The sequence below is a fragment of the Protopterus annectens genome, chromosome 9.part0 (assembly GCF_019279795.1).
Source record: "Protopterus annectens isolate FY-2018-M chromosome 9.part0, PAN1.0, whole genome shotgun sequence".
NCBI classification, from domain to species: domain Eukaryota; kingdom Metazoa; phylum Chordata; order Ceratodontiformes; family Protopteridae; genus Protopterus; species Protopterus annectens.
The window spans coordinates 211,278,863-211,299,675 of record NC_056743.1 but is presented as its reverse complement, the minus strand read 5'-3'; the positions used below and the strand labels follow the sequence as shown (position 1 = coordinate 211,299,675).

General features: G+C 37.1%; 1 protein-coding gene across 1 annotated transcript in view; it reads right to left on the bottom strand.

Moving 5' to 3' along the window:
• ANO9 (anoctamin 9) overlaps positions 1 to 20,813 on the bottom strand; it is a 567,237-nt gene that overhangs the window by 118 nt on the left and 546,306 nt on the right. Inside the window, exons 20-21 of the mRNA XM_044082760.1 lie at positions 7,226 to 7,338; positions 1 to 3,655 (exon numbers count right to left, since the gene is read on the bottom strand). The exon at positions 1 to 3,655 is cut by the window's left edge and continues 118 nt beyond it. Coding sequence (XP_043938695.1) covers positions 3,634 to 3,655; positions 7,226 to 7,338 — 135 coding nt within the window. The 3' untranslated portion in view covers positions 1 to 3,633. The remainder of the gene's footprint in view (positions 3,656 to 7,225; positions 7,339 to 20,813) is intronic.

The following is a 20,813-nucleotide window of genomic DNA, read 5'->3' as shown; positions in this document are numbered from 1 at the left end:
AAGGGTTTGAGCCTGAGTACTCACCTTCTGAAGGAATGACTCACACTTGTTTGTCTCATCATAGCAGCAAGCAGTTGTTCTTAACTAAATCCTATGTGAAAGCAAGACAGTTCATCCACATTGCTGTATGTACATCATACTAAAAATGCATGCAAGAAGTAGAGTGCATCCTTAAAGAAGAAATCACAAGCACAGTGCATCAATAAAGAAAAACATTAAAATTTGTTTTGTTTAAATTAAATGTTGCGGCAGCAAGTGGGCTCCCGCCAGCAAGCAGGCCCTGGGCAACTACTTAGTTCTCCTAGTACTTGATCTGGCTGTGATTGAGAATGCATGTTTCAATGAATTTCATGGTGGGGATAACAGAACCAATGAGGGATTTTGCTTTAAGGGGATAGAGCATCCGTTAGTGAATATGCACAGAGAAAAAGTAGGGTGTAAATGAAAAACTCTGCCTCCTTGTAGATGATAGCACCTGTCTCAGCACAATTATTTCTTTTTCCTAGGGAAATGAATGCGCCAAACACCTTTCATGTACTTTTCTTCAGCATGTGATGTTTATATTGAAATGGGCAGATGGAATACTTGATATGAATGAGCATGTTACGGGTTTGGACTATGCTTTTGCCCAATTTTAGAATGTAAGTCCTTATTATAACTCTCATCTCTTAAACGCAGAACTAAGGCATGCATAAACAATGATTCTAGACTCAGCAACAATTAATCTAGTTTATTGTTACGAGTTCACACTCTATGATTGTATCAGTTTTGCAGCTGCTAACGTTTCTCATCAGTTAATTTCTAATTTTCCAGACTATTGCAGATATTTATGAATCACTAAGAGACAATAAGTTAAGTTCATTTTGATGAAGTAGTTGCAAACTTGGGTGGCACAGTGGTGCAGTGGATAGCGTTGTTCCCTCACAGAAAGAGGTTCCCCAGTTCGAGTCTCAGCTGGGGAGCCTTCTGTGCAGAGTCTGCAGGCCCTCCCTGTGATTGCGTGCCTTCCTCCAGGTGCTCCGGTTTCCTCATTTCAAAGACATGCAGTAGGTAGATTGGGCACTCTAAACTGGCCATAGGTGTGAGTATGTGGTGTGGAAGAACTACTGTTGCAGTGCTAGACACCTGGCGGTGTAAGCCTTGGCTCTACATGATTGTCACTGTTGAAGTGACACCCCAACCCCATGTGCAAAAATGGGAAAAAGGGGTTGTTGATTGATGGATGGATATGCAAGCTTAAAGGACTATGATAACTGGCAACCTAAAAAATATACTTTTTTAATTTTATCTTGATTTCTTACACCAGAGTACTTTTTCTCTCATTCAACACCCCCTTGAGGGGTGTAGAAATATTGACAATATTTATTTTATTATTTTTTTCTTTAGCTGGGCTTTTCATTATTTTCCCATAATGTAGTATAAGTCAGCAAAAGATGAATATTTTGTATACAGTTCTCCTATGCCAGGCCAAGCTTGCATTTATTTAGACTGGCAGAGCTAAGGATTACTGCAAATTTTGAGACTTTCTAGACAAAGTGTCCAAAACTTACTTTCAATGACATTCCCTAGCTTTGGTTCTCTGTCATGCTTTAAACATACTGCAATAAGCAATTTCTTATTCTGGTGCAAGTCTCAAATCAGACTTTTGAAAATCAGGATTCAGCCTTTCAAGTCAGACTGTTTTGCCATTGCTATTATTTTCTTTGCTTGAGAGTATAAAGTAAACTACTTGTGAATTCCCAAAGACTCAATAAGGTTATATCCTCAGAAAAGGACAAGAAAGCAGCTGTAAAGGGCTCTACATTTTAAAAGTGTTGTGAATTCCTATAGAGTCAATTGGTTTATAACTCCAGCAGTTCACTGTGGAGTTATTCCTTAGCCAAAACCATTAAAATGTGATAAGCAAGACTATGTAATGGCCAGTAAGTCAAATTAATGAGTATTGTGAGAGTTCATTCACACTCAACATGGTGCGTACTGAGGAAATTGAACAGGACAGAAATGCCACAGCATGGAAGAAACAGTTGTAATATGCTTTTTACATATGGTAATATATGGAGCATTTTCTATTAAGGAAAAGTATACCCTGTGAAAAGGAAATATTCTGACTAAGATGTAGTTGTCCTTTAGGCTCTTTCTATTGATTACTTGTGTCCCAAGACTAAAACAAATGAGAAACAAATCTGCAGTTATAATCTTTATGTAGTCTTTGAATTAGGTTTGAAAAGTTGTGCAAAAACACAAAGTTCTGTGGTATCGTTTACTTTATAGAAGTAAAAACGTATAACTATACAGTAACTTAAGCTTGTTAAATCACAGTCAGTCGTAAAGTAAAATTAAAGCTGTAAACATAAGATACTTCAAATATGGATCCTTTAAAAATTTAGATAATGACGTTGCTTTCTTCATACCTGTGTCTTAGTACAACCATAAAATTATATAAAAAAGTAAAATGCTCTCTCTGTCATCATGAATTGATCCACAGCCTGAATATAACAAGTAAATGCAGACAATCATGCCCCATAAGTAACTTCTAAGAAGCACATTTCTCTCTCTTCTTTTTCTTCAGTGTACAGTGCATACACAGATTTGAACCAATGATAGATTCATTTTTGGCTAATTTCATAATTCTGGCACATCTAAAGTGGTTACAAGCTTTAAGTCTAATTTCATCAAACAAAAAGCTATGTAGTCTGTGCTATTTTCCAAATGACTTAGTACAGCAGATGTAACATTGATTGCCTTTGTCATACCAACTGAACGTTTTGTTCAGAGCACTCACAACAACTAATCTCAGTTTCCCATGCCTGAAGGATATACATATATTCTCATTGTTCCCAACATTTATACTTACAGTCATTAATACAACAAGTTTTGTCTGACACCTAGAAGTACAAGTTTAATTCATGTTTCCTCTTTTTTTTTTTTCTTTGTGGCATCTCATAGCTATACCCATATGAAATCTACAGGAATGCTTCTGCTATACTACTTCAGTTAGGAAAAGTTGTGCATGTGAATAGACAAGTATGTTAAAAGTTACTTCTAGAGAAACGTGTGTGCAATAACAGAAGTTAACATGTCTATTCACAGTCAGTCATGACTGTATAACTGAAAGCATAAGAAACTGCAAGTAGAGACCCATTAGAAAAACATATAATGATTTCACTTCTTCATATGGCTTCTTTGCTAAAATTTACAGCAGCTCTGTTAGTAACTTCTGCAAAAAGATGAAAATCTTCTGGTATCATATACTTCTTCAGATTTTTGTCGCAGTATGGATAATGAGTACCTCCATAATTCCATAAGTGGCCTCCAGAACTCACCATTTACAAAAGTTTAAATTAAATACTCATCATCGAGAAGTCTAGAATTTAACTGTAAACAGTTGCACTGAACAAAGGTGCAGTGTAAGACAAGTCTTCTGTGTGGATTTCCAGATGACTGAAATGCAGACGTGGCCACAGGTCCATAAGGGCTAGAGCATAACACAGATTTTGTTCCACTAACTATCACCTCAGTTAAGGCTAGTAGAATGGTAGATAAAAAAATGTAGTGTTCTCCAGGCATTAGATGAGACAGTGAGGAAAACTGGCTAAAATATTACGAAGATAATTCTTCCTCATCCACAACTGTTCACACGTCTGTTGATCTCGAGCTGAAAGAACAAAGGCACAATGACCATCTTATAAAGTAAAAATGTTAAAAAAATATTTATGACTGATAATGAATTTATAAACAGAAGAACATGCAAAATGTGAAAAGTTGTGAAATTTTTCTGTTTGCTAACATATGTTAAACATGTAATTCTCTTTCATAAGCAGGTCTGCATGTCCTTAATAGTTTTTCTCATTTTAGTTAACAAAAATAAATAAATAAACAAATGAATAAGAAACACTTGTACCCTTTTCTTAAGGCAAATTATAACTAGCCCAGAAACAATTAAAAAACTTGCTGCTTGGCTCAAAAGTAAAATTAAAAAGTTGACCCTAAAGATAAAGAACCTTAGAGGTTATAATTACGTATGCCAAGCTTCCACCTTGCCACTCTCACTGGGGGTTCATGTTGTATCTTCTAGGTTTGTAGCTTTTTGTTTAATCCTGGAAAATTCATTTGGTTAATATGCTCAAAATCACAGTAACTTTAATTGAGAAGGATTATGCCAGTTAGCTCAGTTTTCAAAATATTTACTGTTGTTACTCATTCCATGGCAGATGAGCACTGTTATCAATGTGGTTAAACCATTTCTTACATTTAGATCATCTTTACTGGGGATGTCTGTGGGTGGCATCCACCCTGAGTGCGTCAATAGTGATGTGACGTTCCCAGGGGCAGGCCCCTTACCCTAATTTTGTGCCCCTGATTGATATGTTAAAAAATGGCACCAAAAATCAGTCTTTCATTAATAAGTCTTATTATCTAACCCATAATGAGATTCTTAGTGTAAGAAGAGAACAGTACAAAATCAAGAATAAAAGTAAAAATGTAAATAAGCAGGAGTAAAAGATTAAGACAATATTTTTCTTTTATCAGGATTCCTAATTGTAAGAATTAATGCAGGACTTTCACTAGCCTTATTTCATCAGATCTGTCTGATTTTTAAATCTGTGAATGCTCTGTAGTCTTAACTCTAGTCAGGGTTCTGTTTTTTGTGTGTTTTGTTACGTGTTTGGAGAGGTATCAGAATTTACATTTATATTTGTTGTTTAGTAATATGTGGGGCCTGCAACAAGAATGGGGCGGGGGGAGTGGAAACAGCCTTTCAGATTGCGCTCCTAGCCCTGAAAATAAGGAAAGTTGCATTGCATTATTTCAGTACTGAATTGTAATTGTGAATGTGAAGCAATGTGCAGTATACCAGGTCTGAGACTCTGACCCCCCCCCCCCCGTCACATGCCCTTTTCTGAGGTGCACAGTATTAACAATGTATATATACTTGCAAGAAATGCAAGAGACTTCTTTATAGTTTACAGCAAAGCCTCTTTGAAGGGGCAAGTAAATCTTCACAACTACTTAATGATCTGCCCCAAACAGGTACACATTCCTCTTCAGCTAGCTCTGTTTCCATTCATGTGAAAGAGAGCATCCATGACAATTCAAGCGTGCGTGTGTTGTAATGCACACAAAACAGGAAGATTATTTTTTCAAATCTTTTTCATCCTAAAGTTAATCCTACCTTACTTTTCTGGAAAAATGGCTTTAAATAACACCTAGCAGTGTTTCTTGAAGTCATCTCTATTCCAGGATGACGATTTCAAAACCTCAAAAATCTGGTTGTGATAATATGTAAGTACCCAATTCACTACTAAAAACACCACAAAAGTGTTTGATATACTCATATTTGTGAAATGCAATTCAGTCTGGGTAATTTATTTAGTTACATGCAATTGCACAGCATTCTATCTAGGATAAACATCACACCCTTTCAGAATACACATCACAGAACAGATGAGCAATATAAGAAATAAATGTACAACAAATGCATTATATAAACACATTTTAAAGCATCCTACCGCTAGATTTAAGATTAGTGTAATAGACACGATTTCACTGTATAAGGGGGAGAAATCTGGGTAGCATGACATTTTGAATAGGAAGGAGAAATCTTGGATTATTAAACTTGGTGGGCTTTTTTCATCTAGATTATATGAGCATTTGTAATTAGCCAATGGGAACTGGATTGGTAGGGTTGAAATAAACTGGGCTCGGTAGGGCTTAAATGAACTTTTGTAGCTATGTGCATTTCTAAAACTGATGAAGGCAGTTTGTGCCCAAACCGATCTGTTTACTATCTCATTCTTTGAATGAGATTGTGAGTTATGTATTAAATAATAATTGTCATTTACAACTACAACTTTATTGTGTGCTGGCATTTTTGTGGATTTATATGACAGATTATATGTCAGTTACAAAGACATACGTTTAGAACACTTCTCCAAAAATTGGCTTTGTTCCAAGTCAGACTTTTCCCAGTTAACAAATATTAAATAAAATAAATAATTAAAGATTGACCATACAGGATATCTGCACTGAAACTCCATCCCTCCAATAGGAACATATCTTATGTGAATAAAAAGACATATGGATTGGTCTTACCAATAGGTCACAACAGTGCAAAAGTACAAAAATGTACAGCCTTTCTTTATCATTTTTTTCTTTGGTATCTGCAGTAATTTGTCCATGTGGGAAACAATAAATATTTAATTGTAATGTTTTTTTTACTTTCTCGTCATCTTAAGGCCTAATTTAAGTGAATGATAAAATCTTTCTTTTGGTACCTATAGCTAAAGACAAGGCACTTTAAGTCAAAAAATGCCCTTAATATATGGTCTGGTGTATCATTATTTTAAATTTTCTTCCATAGTTTTTAATAGTCAAATCAGAAGTTACTTTTGTTTCAAGCACTTAGAGATATCTGAGGTACTGATGTGGGTTTCAACAAGCAGAATCCTGCAGATCACAGTCTTCATGATAAACATCTGTCCACATCTGTGAGATTTGAATTCAACTTTGATTTGCCAAACCTTTGGACTTACATCAGATGTAGATACAGAAACAGTAGTAGTCTCAGACTCATGAGTGCTATATACACAGATCCTTCCTTTCTGAAGGCATCTTGTCAATTGCTTTAATGTTCTTAAAGGAAGCAGACTATATCAGAGTCTGTCTATTAGCCCTTAGAACACCATTTGCTTTGCGTGAAGTATCATCATTCCTCTTATCTTTTTTGGGAGGACAGGGACTTTCTGCTGGCCAAAGAATTCATCCACAGAATTTAAAACACCAAAGGAAATGTCTTTTTGTGCAGACTCTGAGGACTGAGTGGAGGAATTCTTTCTATAAGAATCCCAAGACAAATGACAGTGCATTTGACTGACATGAAATTTTCAATTTCACTACATGGTTCAGGATGGGCAAGGTGGCCTTTCTTTTTTTTTCCTCTTGAATCTTTGCTGATGCCTGTAAAAATCCATACCTTTGTTTACAGTTAAAAATGTGCTGGATATTCGGGTGCAAAACTCTACCTGAAATATATGAAGGACCGAAGAGAAGACTCTCTCTCAACCATAATAATATCAGTCTTTTTTGCCATCTTCCATGGTTTATTCCACCAATGCTTTATGTGATTAAGTATCACATATATTAATAACCCTGTTTGAACATGCTAACAAAAATGCATATAATCATCTATCTTTGACTTATAATGTAATATGAGAAAACTACATACAGTATGATTAGCTGGAGTCTTTCATGTTTGGATTCAAGATACGTGTTGTTTACTCCCCGAGGAACATCTGGCACAAACCAAGCAGCTATGAACTTGATGCAAACTGCAACATGCTGACATAAAGCAAAGAACACCAATGAAAGTACAATAGGTATCAAGTTATATTATTTTTGATAAATACAATGTTAAAATTTACCTCCCACTGAAGTACATTGCATGCCAAATAGGAGGTCAAACTCAATATGCTTCATCAATGAGTTTGGTAGCAGCAATAAAGGACAGAGCACTGCAGATATACACACATACATATATTTATTTCATTTTTTTGACTGAACTAAACTAGACCCTTTTGACAGAAGACCCAGAGAGAAAAGCTGTGATGTACAAAGACTAACTATAGTTAAAACAATACTGAAACTGAAAATTTAATAAACATAATAACATAGAGCAACCACTTAAAGCTTTACACTATGTTTAAAAAAAAAAAAAACAACATAAAAGCAAGGCTGAAACATGGGCCACATTTTCCATTCATTGCAATGTAAAAAAAATAAATAAATAAAAAGTCATTCTACACACTGTAGTGTATACTCAAAATACAGAAAAAAATAATGTCTTGTGACTTCGCCACTTATGAAACATGTTATGTTAATCTAGAATGCAGGTTACTTTATGGCTCACACACTTGACCATGTATTCCATACGCACATTAGTATATTTTTCATCTAGACACACACACACACACACACACACACACACACACACACACACACACACACGTTTAACTGAAAGAGTTCTGTCATTTTCAAGGTTGCATATCACATATCACAGACAACTGCTGTGGCAGTATCAACTGTCAAAAGCTATTGGACTATACTGTGGGAAAAATATACATATGTCATTTTTTTTAGGTTTCCTAACTATGCATCACATTCTTAAGACATATTACGTTTTACTTTTGTGGAAAACATAACAAACAATATTTTTTTCAGCTTAGAAACAATGGCTTACTACAGTATTTTAAAATATAAGACAAACCGTGGAAAAAAATTCAGACACTCTGTCCAAAGATTCTCCAAGTAAGCAATAATTCATAGTTTTGCTATTGTAAACATATACAAATTAGAGCTTTCATGGAGAAGAAGTATATAACTCCAAATTTTTGAAGTTAGTATTTTCATCAGCCAGTTTGCCTAAAATGGTGGTATTACAATTTATGACTGGCTGCCACATGATAATGTTGCATTTTATGTATTTAACGTCTTAGAACACATTGTGGGAAAGAAAAAATTTAGCCAAAAAAAAAAAAAAAAAATGCATCACCGTGACTACCACAAAAAGATAATTTTAGAAATAAAAATTAGTAATAACCACCTACATTGCAATGATGATGGCAGTATATTATAAAGCATAAAATAAAGAAAAATATCAAGCAGATAAACGTGCAGCAGTATATAATCAATACTGTGTAAACAAAAAAGAAATAAAATGGTCGCAAGATGTATGGCTCCACAAACATATAACTTATTAGTACATACAAAAAGGTAAGCGCTTTCACAACCTTCCTGGTGGCTTCCTCAGACCATATAAACATACACCAAAAAAGTACAGTTTTGTACCTACCATAAATGTAGATGTTCGAAGATCCACATTGCTGCAGTCCTTACATATGGGTAGTCCGCTGTCCTTGGTCGGCCCGAATACCAAAGTATTAGGCTGACGTCGGTCATGGGCGCTCAGAACTGACATCAGAGCGTCAGGGTACAAAAGCGCATGACCGACGTCATATCCTCAGTCTTTTCTTGCCCCAGATGTCAGAAGGCCCTAAAAAGAAAGGCCATAACCAAAAAATACAAACAACATCTAACCACCTATGTGCAACCAGTATTTACAACCCAAACCAAACAACCACCCCAAACTACAGTGGGGAAGGAGGGAGGGTAAATTGGACTGCAGCAATGTGGATCTTCGAACATCTACATTTATGGTAGGTACAAAACTGTACTATGTTCTTCATCTCACATTGCTGCACTCCTTACATATGGGTAGAATCCCAAAGCAGAGGTAAAGGGAGGTTGGCAAAATCATAAAGCATTGGGAGCTGCCAAAATGCCCTGTAAAATTGCAGTGGCAAATCCAGCCCTGGATTTAGAATAAAGTGGAAGGTGGTAATGTTTAGAGAAAGTATGCACTGAACTCCAAGTAGCTGCTTCCAAAATATCTTTAGTAGCTACCCCCCTTAAAAAGGCTGTAGAAGTGGCAGTAGCTCTAGTGGAATGAGGCCTGATTCCAGCCGGAATCTCCTTACCATGATGGGAATAACAGAAAGCAATACAAAAACCAATCCACTTAGAAATAGTTTGTTTTGAAACAGGTTTTCCCTGAGAACCCAAAGCAAAAGAAACAAACAACTGCTGAGACTGCCTGAACCCTTTAGTTCTGCTCAAATAATAACGTAACTGCCTATGAATATCCAAAGTGTGCAAAATCTTTTCCCCTTTATTTTGGGGGTTTGCATAAAAAGTAGGCAAATGAATAGTTTGGTTTAAGGCCACACTAGAAACCACCTTAGGCATAAAGGTAGGATTTGTACGCAAAGATACCCTATCCTTATGAAAAATTAGGAAAGGCTCAACTGCCATAAGGGCCTGTAATTCAGAAACCCTTCTCGCAGAGGTAATGGCCAACAAAAAAGCAGTCTTCCATGATAAAAACTTCAATTCGGCAGTAGCTGCAGGCTCAAAAGGTTGTAGAGTGAGTTTCTCCAACACAAAATGGAGATCCCAAGCAGGAGTAGGAGCTCTACGTGGGGGTCTTATGTTCTTTGCCCCTCTAAGAAATTGCTTAAACAAAGGATGAGAGAATAATGGAGGGTCACAGTCATAGTGAGCAGAAATGGCTGCAGCATGAACCTTTATAGAGGAGAAAGACAAACCCTTGTCCAATAACTCAGTAAGATACTGAAGAGAAACACTTAAATCAGGTTTGGAAACATCAAAGTCCTTTGCTTTGCTCCAAATAAAAAACCTCCTCCATTTATCAGCGTACACTTTCCTTGTACTAGGCCTTCTGGCCTCCAAAATAACATTCAAAACTTGTTGTGGAAGCTGAGACCCTCCAGGGTCTAGAACAGAATATGCCAGGCTGTTAGATGCAGAGACTGAATTTTGACATTGAGTAAGTGATTGCCCTCCTGAGACAAAAGGTGTGGAATCGAAGGCAAAGGCCATGGAGGCTCCCGTACCAAACTTCTCAGCAGTGGGTACCAGTGTTGACGAGGCCAATCTGGAGCTATTAAAATCATGGATGGCTTGTCCTGTCTGACCTTCAAGAGTACCTTTGGGAGGAGAGGCAGAGGTGGAAAGGCATAGATGTGAAGATTGCTCCAACTGAATGACAGAGCATCCACCCTCCAAGCTGTGTGATGAAACCTTTTTGTGCAAAACTTTGGCAACTGGTAGTTTAGAGGAGAAGCGAACAGATCTATGTCTGGAGTTCCCCATAACACTGTCAACTTTAGAAATACATGAGGATCCAATTTCCACTCGTGGGGATCCACTATCTGTCTGCTCAACACATCTGCTAAGGAGTTCTGTGCTCCTGGTAGAAACCTTGCCTGAAGATTTAGCTGTAAACTGAGAGCAGTCTCCCACAAAATCATTGCTTGCCTGCAAAGAGGGTATGAATGTGTTCCCCCTTGCTTGTTGATGTACCACATGACAGTTGTGTTGTCTGTTTGAATCAACACCTGTCCTGGGAGAAGTAAATCCTTGAAAGCCATCAATGCAAATTGGACTGCTAACATCTCCTTCAAGTTGATATGCAAATGTTGAAGTCTGGCAGGCCACGTGTCTTGTACCCATTTTCCATTGAGATGTGCTCCCCAAGCTTTGTCTGAGGCATCTGTCGTTAGAATCTGACTCGCCTCTGGCCGGGTCACAGAGAGTCCCTTGTTTAGGTGACATTCCTGAGCCCACCACAAAAACTCCTTTTGAATGCAAGGTATTATTTGAATGACAGTGTCCAGATCTTGGCAGTGTTGTGTCCATACATTTTTGAGATACCATTGAAGCTTCCTCATATGCAGTTTGGCATTGGGAAGCACCAGAATACAAGATGTCATGAACACCAAGGCTTGAAGGACTGTCCTTGCAGTCAGCCTGGACCGAAGAGACAATTGATGGAAGTAAAGAGAAAGATTCTTTTGTTTGTCCGGGGTCAAAAAGGCCATCTGGGATGCTGTATTCAGCCTCACACCCAGAAAGCACATGTCCTGAGAGGGTACTAGACTGGACTTTGTTTCGTTCACAGAATACCCTAGGCATCTTAACACTGCCATCACATACTGCAGATGATGATGAAGTTCGTCCTTTTCTTGAGCCAGAATCAGGCAATCGTCCAAATAAGGATAAATTTGTATTCCTCTCAACCTGAAGAAGGCTATCACTGGAGCCAGAACCTTTGTGAACACTCTGGGCACAGTAGATAAGCCAAAGGGCAATGCAGAGAACTGATAATGAAAAGTCCCAGCCCGAAAACGCAGGTACTTTCTGCAACTGGGCCTGATAGGAATATGTAGATAAGCCTCTTTGAGATCCAGAGTTACCATCCAGTGATCTTTGCCCAGTAGAGGTAAAAGCTGTTGTAACGTCAACATTTTGAACTTTGGAATGTCCAGATATGTGTTGAGGATAGATAAATCCAAAATTGGTCTCCACGTGTTCCCTTTCTTTGGTACTAGAAACAGGCGAGAATAAAATCCTAGGCCCACTTCTGACAGAGGAACCGGTTGTACAGCTCCCATTTGAAGAAGTAAAGAAATCTGCTTGTGAGCCTCTAGCCTTTGCTGAGGAGGAACATCTGGCATGCCTTTGAAAGGAGGCAAGGTACGGAAATAAAACTTGTAACCTTGGTTTATAATGTAAAATACCCATTTGTCCTGGGTGATTAAAAGCCAGTTTTGTTTGAAGAGTGCCAACCTTCCTCCCAAAGGTGCTGCCAGGCAAGAAGAATCTGGCAGCTGAAAATGCAGGTCATTGGGCCTGTTTACGAAAGGACTGGCCCCTGCCCTCACCCGAAGATTGTGCAGGTGAACTCCATGTTCTAGGCCTAAAGGTACTCTGAGCTCTGCCCCTACCACGCCTAGATCTACCCCTAGACTGAGAATCAGAGGAAGGATACGCCCACCCCTTAGTAGGCCAATTTCTACTAAACTTTGGAGGCTGCACCTGCAAAAAATCTTTAACAGTCTGCATAGACTTAGCCTTGTCTTCCATTTTCTTTAGGACTGACTCCACAGGTGGACCAAACAACACTTCAGACTGTAAAGGAGCATCCAAAATCCTGGTCTTAACATGCTCTGACAAATTCTGATCCTTAAGCCAGGCGTGCCTGCGAAGAACTGAACCAGTGGCAGCCACCCTGGAAGAGGCCTGTAAAGCATCAAAACCACACTGTAAAGAGTGCTTACCCACCTGTTCAGAGACATGTACCAAATCCTGTAATTCTTTACACTCTATGCCCTCTGCCAGAGCATCCACCTTAGATTTTAATTGAGTAAGGAGAAAATTCTGATACTTCAACATATGAAACTGGCAATTCAAAGCCCTCATTGCTAAAGTAGAAGAGGTATAAACCTTTTTACCCCATCTATCCAAAGCTCTAGCCTCTTTATCTAGAGGAACTGGATTTTTTTACAACAGAGGCCCTGACACCCTTAGGTCCCTGGCTAATAGTTTCTGGGTCTGCCCTAGGACTCTTATAGAGATATTTATGAGCTTCAGGCACCCTGTAATACCTATCCGGTTTAACTGGCGCAGGAGGCAGAGAATCAGGATTAAGGGAAGCCTCTGAAAACACATCTTGAACAACATCCAGAACAGGGGGTATAGCCAAGGGCCTATGCTGAGGTAAAAACAAAAATTCCCTTAGCCTTTTCTGTGAATCAGAGAAATCCTGACCTTCCCACTTAAAATGTTCCCTCATAGAATGAAGTGTTTCTGAAAAAGAAAAATCCTCTGGAGGAGAAGCAGAAGGAGTGGAATCCTCTGCATCAGAATCAGAATAAGGAGTGAATTCCTGCATGTCTTCGGCCAAAGACACTGAATCATCTGAAGCCTGATCCAAACTTTCCAACTCTGGCTCCACCCTAGGCCTCTTATCAGGAGGGGGCATAGAACCTCTAATCAGAGTAATCAAATCTTCTGCCATTTTAAGCATGTGCTTCTTAGGCACAGACCCTGCTGAACTAGGACTGACACCAGCAGAAGACAAACCAGGCCTGCCTTTGGAAGAAGCCTTAGAAACAGAAGGAGAAGGCCTAACCACCCTAGGAAGGGAGGGAAGAACAGTAACCTGAGAAGCCCCCTCAGCCTGACCTGCCTCCTGAGAGGCCACATCTTGCAAAATCAAAGTCTCCCCCTGAGACTCCAGTGAAGCCTCCGTCGGAACCACCGGTTCCACCGAAGCCTCTAAAGAACCGGCGTCCGGAACGGACGACTCATCCTGTCTGGGTTTTACAGCTTTGTCTTTGCGCTTCTTCGCGGTAGCGGGCGTCGGAGGATCCGACGGCATATTATAATTACACCGCTTACCGAAGACCAGCCTAGCGCAATCTAACCTTCGTTTAATGGTGCGCTTATTAAACCTAGCACAAAGTGACACCGACTACGCCGTGCTCAGGACCCAAACAAGGAATACACAAAGAATGATAATCCCTATGCGTATCTGTTTCCCACAAGAAATACAATTATTCACTTTTTCTGACATCCGTAATTAACTGAGGCAAGAAAAACAAAATATTCCCAACGGGTACTTAGCCCAACTTGGATTCGGTCTGAAACTCCGAACTCGAAAAATTTCAGAACGCCGAACGGCACTTGCAACGCTGCTTCTGCATCGGACCATGCGGCAAAAAAGACTGAGGATATGACGCTGGTCATGCGCTTTGTACCCTGACGCCTGATGTCAGTTCTGAGCCCATGACCGACGTCAGCCTAATACTTTGGTATTCGGGCCGACCGAGGACAGCGGACTACCCATATGTAAGGACTGCAGCAATGTGACATGAAGAACATCAACCATTCATTTAAGTGCAAAACAGGCTCATCATTGGTAAGCCATTGTTACATGTTATCATATGCATCATCAGCTATTCGCTCCCCCACCTCATTAATAATGCATATGTTCCCCAATGCTCTAAATCTCATTCATAAAAAGCTTTTCTCAGCGATAGATATTTCATACATTCCATATACATACAGAAAAGAATGTTAAATATACCCTTATTCTAATGCATACTTAAACTCTCCATGTCCACATATTAAAAACAGTCTTCTTCTAATGTAGCGCTTATTAGAAAATACTTTTCCTCAAGTGCAGCATATACAAAAACATTAAATTAAAAACATACATAAAAACATTCAAGGAGGATAAAGTAACACCTATATTAAAGTATGCACCCTAACATAGGTGTGCTTACTTTATCCTTCTTGAATGTTTTTATGTATTTTGTGCATGGAGGGAGATTTAGAGCATTTAGGAACACATGGATTATTAATGAGGAGGGGGAGTGAATAGCTGATGATGCATATGATAACATGCGACAATGGTTTACCAATGATGAGCCTGCTTTACATTTAAATGAATGGAAGTTTTTAGTCTACATTTATATGGTCTGAGGAAGCCACCAGGAAGGTGGTGAAAGTGCTTACCTTTTTGTATGTACTAATAAATGTTTGTGGAGCCGTATGTCTTGCAACCATATTATAAAGCATCAAGTTAACAAAATTATAAATATATATATATATATATATATATATATATATATATATATATATATATATATATAGTGTCTTTGTGTCTTTTCGGCTTTTCCCGGTTAGGGGTTGCCACAGCGGAACTCTGGTCCGCTAATGATTGGCAGTAGATTTTTTACGTGCCGAGTTTGCCAGCCCTGACGCACAACCATTCATGCATGTCTCCACACAGAAGACACTCTAGCTGAGAATCAAATGGCACAACATCTTGCTGTGAGGTAACAACGCTACCGCAGCATCATATATGTGTATATATATATATATATATATATATATATATATATATAAACTTAGCCTGTCATATAAAGAATACCATTCTACTTTGAGTCACAAAGATTTTTTTTTTGCATGTGGCCAAGTCCCTCAACCCTGCACCACAACACCCACCTGCTATATATATAGATATATATATATATATATATATATATATATATATATATACACATATATAACATTATTTATTTATTTACATTTGCTGACCGGGAGAGTCTGAGGTCTGTTTTTGGTGGCGGTCCAGGGAGAGAACATCCACATTAAGTATTACTTACATTATGCAGTTATAAAACATAGCATTTAAAATATAGACATTAGTCCAGCTGATGAGGTAAGATAAGAATAAAACATAGATGTAAAACAGCTGTAGAACATAGTACAATTTTAAAATATGGTGACATATACTAAACATGAAACAACAACCAAGCCAAACAGCAACCAAGAAAAAACAGCAGTTTTCTGTTGAATGTCACCAAACACGATAGATTCCACCACAGTTAAAAACAAAGTGCAAAACACAATTTATTAACGCAATTCCAAAATCAAGGCGTTTTCGTCCTAAAACTGGACTTCATCAGATAATCTCTTCCATTATTTATTAACATCCATTATATACTTCCTTCCTTTTTCATTTTCCAATCAAGGAATACCAATTAATTCAAATAAACAAATCAGCTTACTTTTTAAAAAAGCTCATTAATATTAAAATACATTTCATTTAATCACATAAATACATCACATTTCTCTAAAAAACTTTAAATTATACCTCTTCATCACTTTAAAATCAATTCCATTCATATTTGCAGGGGCTAAATACATTTTATATATACATATTTATAAAAATGTTAACATTCATAAAATTTCCAATCCAATAACATATATTTCATCAAATAGCAACATCTATTGACCAGATAATTTATTGCACTCAGGATTATATTTTAGCTGCCTTTAGTTTCAGTAGAGGTAAAATTGAAATATAATCATTCAAGCCTGGGGATTTATTTGCTTGCAACATGATCTGCCACCATAATTCTCTAAAACCTATGGTGTCTTCCCATGGCCCCCCTCTGATGTTATTCTTTATATGTTCAATTACAAAAAACTGAAAAATACTATCTTCACACATTTTCCTGTGTCTATACAATGCATTAGTCTCCTTCATTTTTATTATGTCATAGGTATGCTCATATATTCTTCTTCTTAAAGTTCTCTCCGTTTTACCTATGTAAAATGACCCACATTTGACACAGGTGGCCAGATACACTAATCCTTTAGTATCACAATTGTATAGCCCATTACCCCTAATCAATTTACCCCTACTCTCTCTCTCTCTCTCTCTCTCTATATATATATATATATATATATATATATATATATATATATTCTCCTTATTTGCTATGAATTTACATTGACCACATTTCCCACATTTATATGTACCCTTTTTATAATTCAAGCTGGTACCTATATTTTTATTTTCCTTTTTCTTTTGTTCTAAATATTCCTTTATATTATTAGCATTTTTGTATACTACCCTTGGAGTATCTCTAGGTAAATCTTCCAAATCTGTAAGAGCTTTGAATCTTTCCCATTCTCTATAGAAAACTGATTTAATGCTTTGATTCAAACCATTATACTCTAATACAAAGGACATTTTATATTTTTCTTGTAAACTAGCATCACTATTATTTCCCATATAGCTGCCCATAGTCTCTTTAATACCTAAAATGGGCTCAAATTTTCCCATTCTCCCTCTTTCTATTTCCAATTTTACACTATGTACCAAACTTTTGTTATATCCTATATCTAGAAACATACCTTCTAACAAATCACATTCCATCTTAAAATCTTCCGATTTACTTGTCATTCTTGAACCCCTCACAAATTGGCCTTTTATTATATTTCTTTTACTATGTTCTGGGTGTGCACTGTTATAATGCAAATACGAATTACAGTAAGTTATCTTTCTATAAACTTTAGATGCAAAATTACCTTCACTTTTAGTTATTTCTATATCTAAATATTGTAAAACCATCTCAGAAACATTATAGGTGAATTTAAGAAAATCGGTAGTTTGATTAATATATTTTATAAATTCTTCTGATTTTTCTTTTCCCCCTACCCAGAATATAACGATGTCGTCTAGGAACCTTTTATAAAGATTCCAATAAATGTGGAACTCCGATTCAAGTACATATTTTTCTTCCCAGTTAGCTAGTACACTAAACATGGTGCACATGGTTACAAATGTAGTTGAGATTCATCAGTGAACAATTGCTACAATCTGCTTATTATTTATATCAATTTAGAGATTGCATATATCAATATTATATTAGAGATTGATATAGTAGATATTATTGCATATTAGAGATTGATATATTATATATCAATTTACAGACTGCAATACAGTGGGGACAAATTGCATGAAGCCTACTGCACAGTGATCTCATTCTGAAAAAAAGTCAGTACATGTGAACAGCTGATTCGATCAGCTGTGCTGGATTTTCTCCTGTATGAAATGTTGCCATCTTGACAGGCTGTAGGAAACCCATGTAGATATATATATATATATATATATATATATATATGTATGTGTGTGTGTCTATGACACATATATATGTATATAGTGTGTGTGTATATATATTTGTTTGTTTACTATTGAAATTCATGCTGAATTCCGAATTTCAAAACAGCAACCAAAACGAAAATGAATACATCAACATTCGTACTACGATGAATTTGACACAGCAGGAGGTGATGTCAGTCACCCATGTTATGCACATTAATGTACTGTTACACTCTACAGTCAACAGTATGTTAATTGTACTATTTTGCAGGGGGGCTATGCTCCCCACACCCCCTGCAAATTAAATATACCAACTCCGAGATCGCACTATAGTGAGGAAATGGGCTAATTCTCTGTTCCTCACTGAACTATGGTTACCGCTGCACAATGCCTAGCTCAAATACTCAAACTACACTACCCAATCGCTGTAGTGTAGTCAGTGTATTTTGGTTCACCATTTTGGCCACTTGAAAACTGCCTTTCGACTGAAGCAGTTTTGGAATTTTAACAGTAAACCATATTTTATATATATAGATATATAGATACATAGACAGATGAAAGTCTCGAAGTATCAAAAGATGAAAAGATTGAAAATAAAAACAGCGATCATTTTGCAGTAGATCTAAACTGACTGAAAACAAACAGTAGCACCCTCACCGCCGACCCCTGATAATTTCATATATATCAATTCTGAGATTATTCAACTGTGGGGTAAGAGCAAATTCGGCTCCTTTTTGAAATGTTGGCATTCAAAATGGCAAGTGCAGATATGCCAAAAAAAAAAAAAGAGAGAGAAAATACAGGTGAAGAGCAAATTATTAACTATATGTTGCAGTTACAGTTCCTAATATGTTATGTACAATAAATATCTTGAACCCATATACAGCTTCATTGTCTCTTTTGAATGCATGAGACAAGCGACATGGTGTCAGACATGGCATGTCTAAAATGACAGGGTATGAGGAGTGGCATCTCTAAAATGACATAGTGCCAGATGGAATCCAAAGTCGAAGCAACACACAAGCAATGAGGCACACAGTTAAAAGTTGAGGAATATACTGGAGTGAACTCGCAAACAGGTCAGCAGTTATTGTTTGATACTTAAACTCATTTAAATGATTTTTCAGTCACTGAATGGTTTGCAAAGTATTCAAAATGTTCAAAATAATTGCCAAGATAAACAAAATGTCTGAAATTGCAACATACTGATAAAAGTATTCTAAATAAATATAAAAGTGTTTGAAATAGTTTCTGAAATGTTTAAAACGTATGAAAGGGCTAAAACGACTGCATTTGCTAACAGTATACTACTTTTTCATATTAATTAAAGCTATTCAAAGTGTCAGAAATTTCTGGAATGTTCACATTGTTTGCAGTGTTAAATTGAAGCATTTTCAAAGTGATTGTTGTGCATTCGAACATAATTATAAATATCTGGTCTACGCTTATGTTTAAACATATTTTGTTGTGATGGCAGAAGGATTTCACAGACCTAAACCATTGGTATTTGATAACAATATTGCTGAGAACTGGAGTGTGTTTGAACAAGAATATATTTTCATACTGGGTGCTTTTTCTGATAAGGATACACATACGAAATCCTTCATACTTCTTAACTTAGCAGACTTGGAAGCCATTGAGAGGGAAAGTTCATTTGTGTATGTACCTGTCTTGCATGCAGGGGAGGGGGAAACACTATACTGTGATACAGGCTGAAGCATGAATACCCTGAGTGCTTAAAACATAAATTTAAAGAAATGTGTAACCCTCAAATGAATATTACAATGGAAAGGCACATATTTTACACAAGAAATCGAAAGCCTGGTGAAACTATAGCAGCATATATTACTGACTTGAGAAATAAAGCTAAAATGTGCTGATTTGGAGATTGACAAGATGAGTTGATAAAAGACAAACTTGTGTGTGGCATTAATAATGATGCAGTAAGAAAGATTTTACTTCGAGATAGTGATTTAACATTGAGCAAAGCCATAGAGATTTGTCAAATATATGAGATTACAGATAAGCACATGAGTATGCATAAGAGTGAGAAAAGCATTCCTCCACTTGTCCACCAGTGCGAATGTTGATAGTATGCAAGATAAGGTTTTGTGCAAATGGAAATATAAACTAAAGGGTGGGGCAGTACCCACTTTCAACCACAAACTGAATGGGGCCACAGCACCTAATCATACTGTTGGTTGTCTTAATTGTGGACAAAAGTGCTTAGCTTTTGGTCAGCAATGTCATAAATGTAAAACGTGGAACAATTTCAAAAGGCTTTGAAAGTCTAAAATACCACAATCTTTTGAGAGCATCCAAAGAAGCCAGTAGATGAGTTAGAAAGCCGTGAGCAAACTTTCTATGTTGATAGTGTCTATGATCAATGAAACTGTTAATACAGTAGACTATCAGTTGCTGGCAAACAGTGAAATATTTTATACTGTTCAGATTAATGGAAAACTGGAAGAGCTTAATGTAGATACTGGGTCCAGGTGCAATGTTATATCAGCACAAATATTTGACAAATAAAAACTGGTGAGAAACTTGATTCAGCAAAGTGTATGAAACTTGTTGCTTATGGTGATGAAGAGATTCAAACTGAAGGAGCAGTAGTTCTCACATGCCATTCTGCTGGGAACAGCTATGACTTACAGTTTTACATAGTCAAAAGACATGCAGGCATTGCTAGGCCTCAAAGATAGTCTGAGCATAGGACTGATTTCATTTAATGAAAAGATTCACCATGTAAATCTGAACAACGACAACAGTTTTACATAGAATATTTTTTCAGAATATGCTGATATTTTCAAAGATGAGCTTGGCTAACTGCCAGTTACATATTCTATAAAGTAAGCCCAGGTGTAAGACCAGCAAGGAAGATTCCAGTAGTAATGCAAAGCAAAGTGAAAACAGCTCTAGACAAAATGGTGAA